Source organism: Triplophysa dalaica, chromosome 12 (genome assembly GCF_015846415.1).
Source record: "Triplophysa dalaica isolate WHDGS20190420 chromosome 12, ASM1584641v1, whole genome shotgun sequence".
Classification (NCBI taxonomy): domain Eukaryota; kingdom Metazoa; phylum Chordata; class Actinopteri; order Cypriniformes; family Nemacheilidae; genus Triplophysa; species Triplophysa dalaica.
Window position 1 is genome coordinate 2,667,653 of NC_079553.1, and position 12,402 is coordinate 2,680,054.

A 12,402-nucleotide genomic window follows, 5' to 3' on the forward strand; every position below is an offset into this window, starting at 1 on the left:
AGGGATGGAAACATCATCTTTTGGGTTCTGCGGAAGAAAGAAAGTCATACAGCTTTATAATGACAAGAGGGTGAGTAAATGATGACAACATTTTCATTTTCAGCACAAAAATGAATGGAGGATTTTCTGCTGGCCATCATGAGTAAAAAAACTGTGTTTTATAATAAATCAATGAACACTAAATGTATAGGTATTACTTACAGAACATAAATGTCATGTTTAATCTCAGACAGTGTTATTAAGCCATTGACACGCAACAAAATATTTATATCACACATAATTACAGCATATTTTGTATGAATCCCGTATAACTTTAAGTGAAGACTTCTATGATATATCATCAGGGCCAAAATTGATGTTCAAATAAAACAAGATGGATGTCTTTGCTTTACATATAAATATATTATGAAAGTGTTTTACAAACGTATTTGTTACATAGTCGTATACTTGGACTGCAAACTGAAGCGCAGCTTTGGAAATAATTTAAGGAGGCAAAAAAACGACACACAACACATCTTTCAAGCTTCCCAAGTCAAAGTCCAGGAGAACGGCTACAAAATATTACGACAAAAGAGGATCAACAAATAAAGAGTTAATTTGCAAAAACAGATAACTCACTTTTAAACCATTGTAAAAATCCTGTTTTTTTCTGTGCATTCCAAGAAACATCAATCAAACTGCAGTTGGGTTGTTTTGATTAAGAAATACAAGATTGAGTAAAAAATAAAACTAACTAACACAATAGAAAAAGTAAAAAAAAAGATATCTGTTTGTGCAAATGAACTCTTCAAATATTAATAATTGGCAAAACTATTCAACGTATGCTTTATTACCTGAAAGCTTTTATTTGTTCTATGCATTGTGTTTATATTTAAAAACCTATTGTTTGCATTTTGGCCAAAATTTTTGCATAAAACCTTTCAAGATTAGCGTTCGCTCAACAGTCTGTTTGCATCATCTCATACCAAATACACATGTCAGTAGTAAACAAATGAATTGTGTTCATTCAGTGGAATGTTACGGCATTAAAAAAGGTTATTTGACAATGTGACATCATATAAACATCCAAAACATCACACACGGCTCTCTCTTTCAATCTGTTTTATTCACAGATCGTTCCCCCTCACATCAATTTACACTATTCACATACAACTGTATCCAGTAGTTACAAGTGTCTTCACGTTAAATAGCTAAACAATAAAGAACAAAACATCCAAAGCACGTCTGTGTTTAACCCATAACAGCATGAATTATGACAAAGATTATCACCACCGCGGTGTGGTGATCAGAAAGAGGCCTGAACTGGTCTGCCACTAGTGTGAGTCCTATTGACCGGTGATGCCACTGCATATCAATGGATCTTGTTTAGCTTAGCTTGATTGTTGTGTAGCTTGTAATCTTCCAGCGTTCGCCATAAGGCTTTGATAGCGAGGTTGCTTTGTGCAATCTAAACAGAAGTCAGTTTTCGGGTTTGGCGCGGGTGTGCTCATGCTGTACTTTTTCAATCTGGCTTCTCAGACGATGCAGATGTAAGGCTTCGTCCAATGACTCATGACCTCAGAGGACCTCTGGGGGACACAAAACAAGAACGAGGGAGTTAGAAATGGATACGTGTTTAATGCATTTAACGTGTGAAGTCTAACTGAATAACTAGATTTGCTTTCTTAACCACCTTAGGCTTGCGTGGCCTGCAAGCTGTAGGACACCTATGGAAGACTTCGTTTTGTGCCAAGGATATTAACGTATTTATCTGCACAAGAAACTGTCACTGCTAATTCTATACTTAACACGACACTAGATCAAGCTCCCGATACCAAAGATGCTAGATATCACCTCCGCATAAAAATGTACACCTCGCTTTACGAGAGCTGGCATGCCCTGGGCTGAACCTTCTTGTGTTTTCTTTGCAGATAGCTTACAGCTGAAGGGCTGTCTGCAGGCTGGCAGGTGGTCGTACGTGCTGAGGAAAGCAGGGACAAGTTATGCTGACCAGGCCAATGGAAGGGGAAGCTAAGCCAGGATTCCTGTTTCCAACCTTGGGTGCAAGCGGAGCTGGATCACGTGTCCTCGACACCATTTGTGGAATCTAGCACAGCGCCAAAACCTGCTAGCCTCTTCGCCCCGTTACCCGGTCTGTCGCCCTTCAGGCTCTTCTAGGAATTATACGTACGCCTACTCTGAGGCCCACACCTGAGACGGCACTTAACTTCAAGGCGCCAATGAGAGTTGGAAATACAAGGCCAACGTCTCTCCAGCGCCAAAAGTAACGGCGAGAGATAATCTCTGGTCCCACACAGTGCAAGTTTCCCAGACGGCACATTTAAACGTGAAAAAAATGATGTTTGATGACATGAGAAAACATGCTTTTTCAATTTGTACAGCGTCACAAGGTCATAAATCGGATTTCGTGGAAACACATGTCCTGCGCAAACATATACTTTCAATCCACTACACGCAGCTTTTAAGCAAAGCAATAAACATTTCATTTATCACCTAAGGAAAGAGAACCGAAAAAAATGAAACCTGCCAAAGAAACGCATTGTCTGACAACTCCAGTTGAGATATTACCTGCCACATGCTGAGGTTTAATTGGACCTGTTTTCTTAAGGAAGGATTCTCCGCTGTCAAAAGCCATGATTGGCTCATCGGATATGTCCGCTTCTGACTTCTCCCGCCCATTGGTGTGATTGGTCAGTTGGAGGATGTCTTCAAAGTGATCGGTATTCCCTTTGGCTGACAAACCATTCTCGTGTTTGATAGGCTGTACTCCATTGACGACAAGAACTGACAGACTAAAAGACAGAAAACAGCATTGACATAGATGGTTTAAGTCTGTGTAAGATAGTGACTGATGGATGCAGACAGCCAAAATAATGCTTTGTTCAGTTTAAAATCCAGAGAGAATGACCCAAAACCACCGCTTTTAGTGGTTGTAAGCGGTGAGGCCATCTTTTTATGGTTCTGTTATTCAAATTTGAACATTTAAAGTGTTCATCTTTATACTTGGATTATATATTCTACTTCGATAGATTCAAGTTCAATGTAAATTTGTGTTTAGTCTCTTTATTTTAGGTTTGACTTAAATTACATAAATCAGCATTCAGAAACACGACTTACCTTTCCTTGATGGTACTTTGATGTTGGCCATCTTGTTTTAAGGCTGCGCTTGGCTGGTAGTCCTCGGAAGCTACGAGACGGAGAAAAATGATTATTTAATGTTCTTTAATGTTGCCAGATATTTGTATAGGTGATATTTAATGTTGCCAGATTTCTGGTTGTAGAACCAGATAAATGTTTGAGCATCTATGCGCCTTTTGAGAGCGTGTAGGTATTTAATGACAGATCTAAATGTGTAATGCTAATTTCCTAAAAGTCTTCAATCTACACCCAAGTTTAGTAGAAGAGAATAAAAATGTACAACCTTGAACTCTGTTTGTATATGTATTCAAACGTCTTTGATAGATTGAGTATACAGTATTTACTACCAGCTCTTTGCATCTACAGCCACAGCAAGAATATTTTTTCAAAATGTACTATTTATATGTATGTGTTTAGGTGAAATTATCATTTTTGTTTCATTCCTATCAATGTAGGTCATTAATGCACTGTGATGAAATCACCATGCAGCCATTGCTTATCCTCAGAGAAGATATTGAGAGATCTTGCTTTCATTAGACAGATTTATGATGTAAGGCCTGCAAACAAGGCAGCAGTGTGTATAAAGCATTGTGGGGTGGCAGAAGTTTGCACGCTATTCCCTCTCCATCTGAATAAAACAAATACAACTCAAAGCTCTGAGGAAGTATTCCATATAACATCACTGTCTAAAGGTCCTTTCAGAGGTGAAAAAGTTGTTTAAAGGGGTGATTTAACGCGGTTTCATGCATTCCTACTTCTTTGCAATGTTTAACGTGCTGGCTTCTCATACTTAAAGCGGCTCTAACACACGTGGTTTCTGCCAGTCTCATATTAATCTTGAGTACCTTAGAGTTACACCCCCTGTCTTCAAACATACAAAGTATGCAATAATACTTTAAAGTACTCAAGATTAATATGAGATTGGCAGAAACTGCACGTTCAACCGGATCATAAATTTGTATTTATGCATTTCCTCCTCACGCGGAAAAATGTTAAGTACCAGGGAAACTGAAAATTACATGAAATACTGCTGCGTTTATTGTAAATATTTTATCAATGTGGGTCATTCTCTTTTTAAAAATCATGAGCCCTCATATTCTTTAGTTAAATTTAGTCGTTTAGCAGACGCTTTTATCCAAAGCAGGGAAAACCTGAAAAACTTCCGTCATGTAATGACTATCTATCTTAGATGACGCGTGTAAGACGGCTTGGGCGGAGCATCCGTTAACTCCTCCCCTTCAACTGTCAGACTGCTGCCATTTCCATTTCAAAATGCAATGGCTGTTTTATACATCCAATCAAATCGCAGAGAAAGACGAAAGCCACTGCAACATTTTCGGCATTCAAAATTCCATTTCACTCGCGTCAAAAATACAAAAGTAAAAACGATCAGCAATTCCAGTTCACGTGGACTTTAAGCAAAGCTATGAAAATTTAGGCAAAACTCATACAGGGTTAAAAAACATGATAGTAAATATTCTAGTAGATCTATTTGTTCAACTCTCCATTGTTGATCAATACCTTTATTCATCTGTGAGTCCGTTGTGGAATCTTTCCCGTTGACTTGAGATGGAGATTTTATGTCTTTCTGCATGAAGGAAGGGAAAGAAAATGTCAAAGTTGGACTCTGAGCTCTTGAACCGCAAAGGGAAATAACAAGTGTGCTACTGCTGCAGTGAGGCGGTTTGAAATGAGAAGTGTTCTGTACCTTGTCTCCAGCATCTGTTTTGCGTGTTCTTTTCATAATCTCCTCCAGACGCTAGTGACACAGAAACACAAAGAAGATCAGGACAAAAGCGTTTATACTAAATGCTTCACAGAGAGAAAATGTGCTGTTGCAATAAGACCTCACACTGAAGTTTATGAAGTTTATAGAACATACAATTGAGTCGAGTGACACATGATTACTAAATAAATCACTCAGGCCTAGGGATGGGTACCGAGAACCGGTACTTTTTTGGAGCGGTACATAATTGGGTCGATACCAGAGTATCGATAAGCTTCGTGACAAACGATACTGTTATCGACATGTTGTTTTATCTCTGTGTATTCGTGTGTTAAATGGCGAATTAGTCATTTTCAATCCATGAATGATGTCCAAATGGCCGAAGTTTTCTGGACGTATGTGTGATATCTAGGGCCATATGATTTCCGCGATGTATTTGTAATCTGCTTGTTTTGCGTGTTCAAGAGTGAAAGAGTGTTATGGTTGCACTTGTGGAGTTTTCAGCGTCCGCGTTACACAACGAGGAAGCTTCCGTCAAACACCCCTTTGCGGCAACCCATCAAAATAAAAGTCCTTTATTTGAGAACAAGTTATAACATTGTTTTTAATAATTCGGCCACGGAGTATATTTACTTACTTTGGTAAACTGAAGTAAATGTGCTAGTAAAATTATAAAAAAATAGTACATATAATAAAAAAGCACTTAAAAAATAGCACTTAAATTTATGTGGACCTAAATCCAGAAAGGAACAAAGAAAATAAGGTCTACCAGCCAAATAACCATAGTGATGTAAAGTAAATATGTTGAATTACATTATGATGTGCTCCTATGCACATGCTAAGTGCCGTGAGTGTTGTTCTGTTTGCTCAGAAGCATTTTTAAACTGCAGTTCTAAAGCTCAGCTGTAATACAGAAACTAAAAAAATGGGATATTTCCCCCAAATGTTCACCTATAGGTTAAATATTCTTTAATCGACTATTTTACATTACTGTGAATTTAAAAAAGTCAAGTTCTCCGTATGTAGCTCTGTTTATAAATACAGTCGATCTAAATCTCCCTCTCTGTCCCTCTGTTTCATCCGTTTTGGTGTTATAAACATAACATGGTAGCTTCGAGATATCTGAATAATACAACATAATGTAAAAGCACAGCTCTGGGCTAAATAGGACATTGTGTCTTCCTCAAAAAATGTGTGGTCCTGAAGTCATAAAGAAGATAAACATGAAGAGGGACGTGCTGTCCTAGAGGATTAATGACACTGTCAGGCCATCATCCTTCAGTGTACAGGTTCACAGACTGAGAAAGCGTCGAGTCAAAGTGTCGCAAGACCTATGATAGTTTCATGAGCTTTTCCTCTTCATGACGTCTCTGAACACACAGCTCTGGGTGTATAAAAGTAACCGTTTTATTAACAATTGTTCCTGCTAAGCAACTTAGCACATCAGTTCAGAACGTGAGGTGACAGGTGTGCCTTTACAGTCATTATATACAGACTATGAACTTAACCGAGGATCTATCTTACCTTCTTTCTCTCCAGTCTCTCTTGCTCTTCCTTCTGGAAGTGTTTCTCTCTCTCCAGACGCTGTCGCTCTGCCTCCTCACGGGTCTTTGCTTCAGCCTCCTCCTTCTACAGACACAAACAGATTGACACTGAATAGCCGGGATAGAATAAATCTACTTTCTTCACAGTTGACACCTGCTACTGTAAGGTAGAACCATTCTATTCATTTAGTCGTTCATTTAGTTCATGTTAAAAGGGATAGTTCACCCAAAACTGAAATTGTGGCTGTGATTTAGTAATGCTTCAATCCTATGGCCCACATTCCTTCCCATTTGGAAAACAAAAAAGGAATGTAGACAACTCTTTTCACATAGATTGTAACTGAATGCAGTTGTCAAATCACAAGATGCCAAATTTTTCTTTGCAGGTAACGAATCCCTTTTACACAAGGAGCTTATGGTTCAATGCCGGTGACAGTAAAAATGGCACCCAAGAAGGGAACGAAGAATCTTATCAAATAATATCTAATACTTAATTACACTTTTGAACACAAGGTGGTGGTAAAGGCTAAAAAAAGTCCTACTTGTCACAGATAAGTGCTTATTTACATGTAATATTGTGTTTTACAATGACTGTGCAATTGCTTTAAAACCTACAAATAAGAAATGTACAAAATTGTGATTGGTTTTGTTTTTCTATAAAAACTGTGATGAATAAAGTTCAATAAAATAATAATATAATCTTGATATAATCTAAATGAATATGATTGTCAACAAAGTCTGTTTCGGGAAGTCGTTCCACTCGCCATGTTTGCGACACGCCTCCGGGCAGTTATTACGTAATTAAAAAAAAACGTGAAATTCTAAAATCCCTATTTATCTACATATTTAAATTTAAACAACGATTAAAAATGACGTAAACTGTACCATAACGTTTGTTTCCTATGATAATACCCCTGTTGAAAAAAACAGCATGTCAGTTTAGGTATGTTTTGATGCTGGTTTATACTGGTTTAAGCTGGTCTTTCTTAGCTGGTTTAAGCTGATCAAATCAGCATCAAAACATACCTAACCAAGCATATGCTGGTTTAAATTGGTCATTTGCTGGATTAAGATGGTCATGTGCTGGTTTAAGATGGTCATGTGCTGGTTTAAGATGGTCATGTGCTGGTTTAAGATGGTCATGTGCTGGTTTAAACTGGTCATGTGCTGGTTTAAACTGGTCATGTGCTGGTTTAAACTGGTCATGTGCTGGTTTAAACTGGTCATGTGCTGGTTTAAGATGATCATGTGCTGGTTTAAACTGGTCATGTGCTGGTTTAAACTGGTCATGTGCTGGTTTAAACTGGTCATGTGCTGGTTTAAACTGGTCATGTGCTGGTTTAAACTGGTCATGTGCTGGTTTAAACTGGCCATGTGCTGGTTTAAATTGGTCATGTGCTGGTTTAAACTGGTCATGTGCTGGTTTAAACTGGCCATGTGCTGGTTTAAGATGATCATGTGCTGGTTTAAACTGGTCATGTGCTGGTTTAAGATGATCATGTGCTGGTTTAAACTGGTCATGTGCTGGTTTAAACTGGTCATGTGCTGGTTTAAGATGATCATGTGCTGGTTTAAACTGGTCATGTGCTGGTTTAAACTGGTCATGTGCTGGTTTAAACTGGTCATGTGCTGGTTTAAATTGGTCATGTGCTGGTTTAAACTGGTCATGTGCTGGTTTAAGATGGTCATGTGCTGGTTTAAACTGGTCATGTGCTGGTCGCGTGCTAGTTTAAGATGGTCATGTGCTGGTTTAAGATGGTCATGTGCTGGTTTAAGATGGTCATGTGCTGGTCCTTAGCTGGTCATGTGCTGGTCAAATCAGCATCAAAACATACCGAACCCATCCTATGCTGGTTTAAATTGGTCGCGTGCTGGTTTAAGATGGTCATGTGCTGGTTTAAGATGGTCATGTGCTGGTTTAAGATGGTCATGTGCTGGTTTAAGATGGTCATGTGCTGGTTTAAGCTGGTCATGTGCTGGTTTAAGCTGGTCATGTGCTGGTTTAAGCTGGTCATGTGCTGGTTTGTGCTGGTTTAAGATGGTCAAACTAGCATCAAAACATACCTAACCCAGAATTAGCTGTTGTATTCAACATGGAGATGCAAAGCTTTGCTAGGGCGTCCATATTAATTGCGTTCCTCCCCATTCATTTCAATGGCAATGACGCATCTTGTTAATATAAATAGCTTTGCTGTCAATCACTCTGGCTCTACAGCTTATGTTTATAGACTGACTGTTTTACCTGTTTCTGAAGGCGTTTGTTCTCTTCCTCTTCAAATCTGGCTCTTTCCTGCGCTTCCTTCTCCTCACGCAGGCGCTCCGCCTCTTCCCTCAACCTCTCCTGCTCCGCCATGAGCTGCGCCTCCTCCTCCCTGCGTCTCCTCTCCTCTGCCTCCTGCACTAACCCCTCCTCACGCTGGATCCTGTGACACACACACATAAATATAGACACATAAGACCATGGAAGTAGGATGTTAGTGGACTTGCAAGATTGATCATTTCACATTTAACTTGAAAAAGCAATTAAAAATCAAGCATTTCGAAGTGACGCATGCTTGTGAAATGTGCAATGGCTGAGAAGCATGAATCTGTGAATATCTTTAGCCGTGACCGGAAAATCCAGATCCATAGCGACGGTCGGCACTTAAGGATAGACAGTGTGGAACTTTCATTACGCTTCTACAAAAACCCCTCCCCTTAACTCATAAACTGTCCCCAAACTCCAGATGTCAACAGCTCCATGACACACACACAGCTATTTCTGCAGCTCATACATCACGCAGTTGTATGAAGAATAACATGCTTAAGGGTGCGTTCACATATGCCATTTTTGGATAGATTAAAACGAACTCTGGTGCCGTTGCTCTGTTAGAGGGGTTTATTAGTGTTAGTGTGACCGCTGCCACCCGAACCCAGGTGCGCACCAAACAATCGGGCCGAGACCGCTGGAAAGATGGGTCTCGGTCCAGTTTAAAACCAACTCTGGCGCAGTTCGATTGAAATGTGAACCAAAAACAGGAAGTGATAACTATATACGACCCGAAAATCAAGTGATTATATAAAAGGAGTGTTTATTAGATCTGTGCTTGTGTAACGGAGGAATTCCTTGCGCCGTTTTGACAGCTTTAAACACTTCATGAGCTCTTCGCGAGTTACCGGCTTGCTAAAAATACCTTCGCTGTTAGGTGCGATATCTTTAGGTTCGCTGTTAAAATGCTAGTCTGAACGCTAAGCGAAACAGGTCTACATTTTTTTTCCAAAAGAGCCGAACTACAAGTATGAACGCACCCTTAAAGTTTCCCCATATGTATGTTATCTGAGCTGGAGTTGAGCTTTGACACTAGGGACATGAGTGGTCAAGAAAATGAAAGGAAAATTCTGTTTAAAAGGAAATTCTGTCATCGTTTGTTCACCTTATGTCATTCAAAACCTGTATATAACTCCAAAGAAGATGTTTTAAGAAATGTCTCTGTGGTTTTTGTGTCCATACCATGGAAGTCAATGTGGAACAATGTTGTTAAATCGCCAAAATTCTTCAAAATGAGAATATCCTGCAGAAGAAAGATATTTCTAGTCCAAACATTTCATATTCTGTTGATGCCAACCTCTCTGTCTCCTGCTGTTCTCTCCGTTCTTCTTCTTCTCGTTCTCTCTGCTCACGGGCCTGTCGTCTCTTCTCGGCCAGGATCGAGTGGCCTCCTCTGGGTCGTTGGTGCCAGCCATGGTCTTGACAGGAGAGGGTGCGGGAGATGCAATCTGTGGGAGGGCGGGGACAAGAGGAGTGTCCTCCGGGGCAGAGGGCGTGGACACTGACGTGACGGGTGCACTTGGAGGCGTGTCTGGAACCGATGATACCACGATGGAGGGGGCGGGAGACGAGGCTGGGGATGACACAGAAAAACATGAGGACTGGACAGAGGAAAACTCATCCTCATGAACAAAACTACACCAAGTAAGAAAAACAAACAAGACAACGTCAAAGTTTGCGAAGAGACACTCACTCTTCGTCTCTTCGGGTGTAGTTGGCCTGCGAGTCTCCTTGACCTTCTCGACGGCAACAGGCGAGGCGGTGCCAGTCTCCAGGCGGGCGGGGGTTCTGGCCCTCTTGGGTCTGGCTTTAGGGGTGCTGGGAATCGCTCGGGCCGAAGGTGGTTTGGGGGATACAGCAGGGCTGGGGGACAACACCCGACCTTTGGGTGTGATAGGAGACGCAGCTCGCAGTTTGGACAAGGGACTCGGGCTAGAAACATGAAAACAACCCGATGAACGAAATGAACTCTTTAAAATTAAGCATTAACAATTCATTAAAAAAAAAAAGTCCTAAAACTCAAAGTTTACCTGGATTCTGTACTGGTTTTCATAGCTGGCATGGACAGTCTTTTCTTCAGCACCTTCTCTTTGGTGAGAGAACTTTTCTCTTTTTCATTTTCTCTGTCCTTGTCCTTCTTATCTTTCCTCAACTATTGAGAAACAAAAATAAGTAAACAAAAGAGCACATTCTCATATATTATAGCTTTCTGTAAAAAGACTTCCGATGCTATACTGTGCAGTTATTTTACCACAAAACACATACATTTAAATAAATAATAAATTGGAGGTATGGTCTGTTTCGTACACAATTTGTTGGTAAGGAAAAAGTTCAGAGATCGGTCATTAGCATATTTCCCATCATTCTCACCTTCTGTTATATCATAGCTATGGCTGCAGCTATCCATTATTTTAGTAATCAAGTATTCTACACATTTTTCCATCAATTAATCGTGTATTTGGAAAATAAGCACTTTTTCTTTATTAAAGAGCAATACTAATTATACAGGACAGGTCTCTTAAAATTAACAACTAATTTATTTTGTTTTGAGAAACCTTTACATATTTATTGCTGAAATTGTATACATTATATCTGTGAAAACTAAAGCCATTTAGTACATTCCGTTGCCATATTACATTCAAAATGGAATATAACATAAATGTATAAACAAGACACATTAAGGTAAACAACTAACTTCACCTTATGCATGATGCATTTAGTTTATCTTATTTAGTTTTAGCTTCTTTTTTTTACAATTAAATAGTAATATATGTGTTCACATAAAAATACAGAGTTAACCGGACTTTTATTTTGGCAGGTTGTAGGAAGACGCCATTTTTTTTGTATATCTGTTTCTTCACTCAAACAAGAAAATGTTAAAATGTCGGAGCAACTCTGGAGATGAAGTTCATGTCCTTATCAAGCGCAGACGCAGACAAATTCATGAGCATCATTCGTGTAGCAAGTAAACTGTGCTGTTCATTCATTCAAACATGCAGAACTGCCAGATGTCATGTGTACATTTATGGACTCAATGCAGCCGGAAAACATGTTTCACTCACATAATAGACTAAAAGTTAGTAAAACAGCAGTTCACCATTTCAATAAGCTATCTTATTTATCAGCCATGAGAAATACGAGTGTGTGAACAGACTAAAGTGCGTGTGTCTCATGGTGAATGCGTGGGACTTGAGATTCCTGTAACATGTACAGAGTTTAGCAGGTTGTGCGTTACTAATAACAGTCCGTGTGGAAACGCAGTGCTCCGTGTGTAATGAAGTTAAATGGATTAAACGAAGCTTTGAGGCAACATTCTTTATTTTATTTTTTGAATTACTCAAGTTCCTCAAGGAATCGTCTCAGCCCCTATCATAGCAAAATGGGATGTGAAAACGCTTTTAATAACTCACAGGTGTGGAGTCGCGTCTGCGCTGGGCGATGTTGGGCGTGCTGGCGGTGACCGTCCAGCGTTCAGAGCAGCGGTGTGGTCGGTGAGAACACATTGTTAGAGGGCTGGCAGACGCCGAGCGTGGGCACAATGGAGAATCTACAAGATCCAATTGAGAAGAACATTTATTAATCAAATCTTAATTCACAGAAGCTTCAAAGTCCGTTATAAAATTGATAATAGAGCGCTGTATTCGGGGTGACACCAACTTTATAGATCTCACTTTAAATGCAGGTTA

General features: G+C 39.7%; 1 protein-coding gene across 1 annotated transcript in view; it reads right to left on the minus strand.

Moving 5' to 3' along the window:
• Window positions 1–1,086: 1,086 nt before the first annotated feature.
• The window catches only part of map7d1a (MAP7 domain containing 1a), a 32,011-nt gene continuing 20,695 nt past the window's right edge, over window positions 1,087–12,402 (minus strand). Inside the window, 12 exon segments of the mRNA XM_056762507.1 lie at window positions 1,087–1,568; window positions 2,569–2,792; window positions 3,118–3,187; window positions 4,660–4,726; window positions 4,847–4,897; window positions 6,389–6,493; window positions 8,651–8,831; window positions 10,014–10,095; window positions 10,098–10,289; window positions 10,410–10,648; window positions 10,747–10,868; window positions 12,127–12,263. Of these exon segments, the coding sequence (XP_056618485.1) occupies window positions 1,558–1,568; window positions 2,569–2,792; window positions 3,118–3,187; window positions 4,660–4,726; window positions 4,847–4,897; window positions 6,389–6,493; window positions 8,651–8,831; window positions 10,014–10,095; window positions 10,098–10,289; window positions 10,410–10,648; window positions 10,747–10,868; window positions 12,127–12,263 (1,481 nt within the window). The 3' untranslated portion in view covers window positions 1,087–1,557.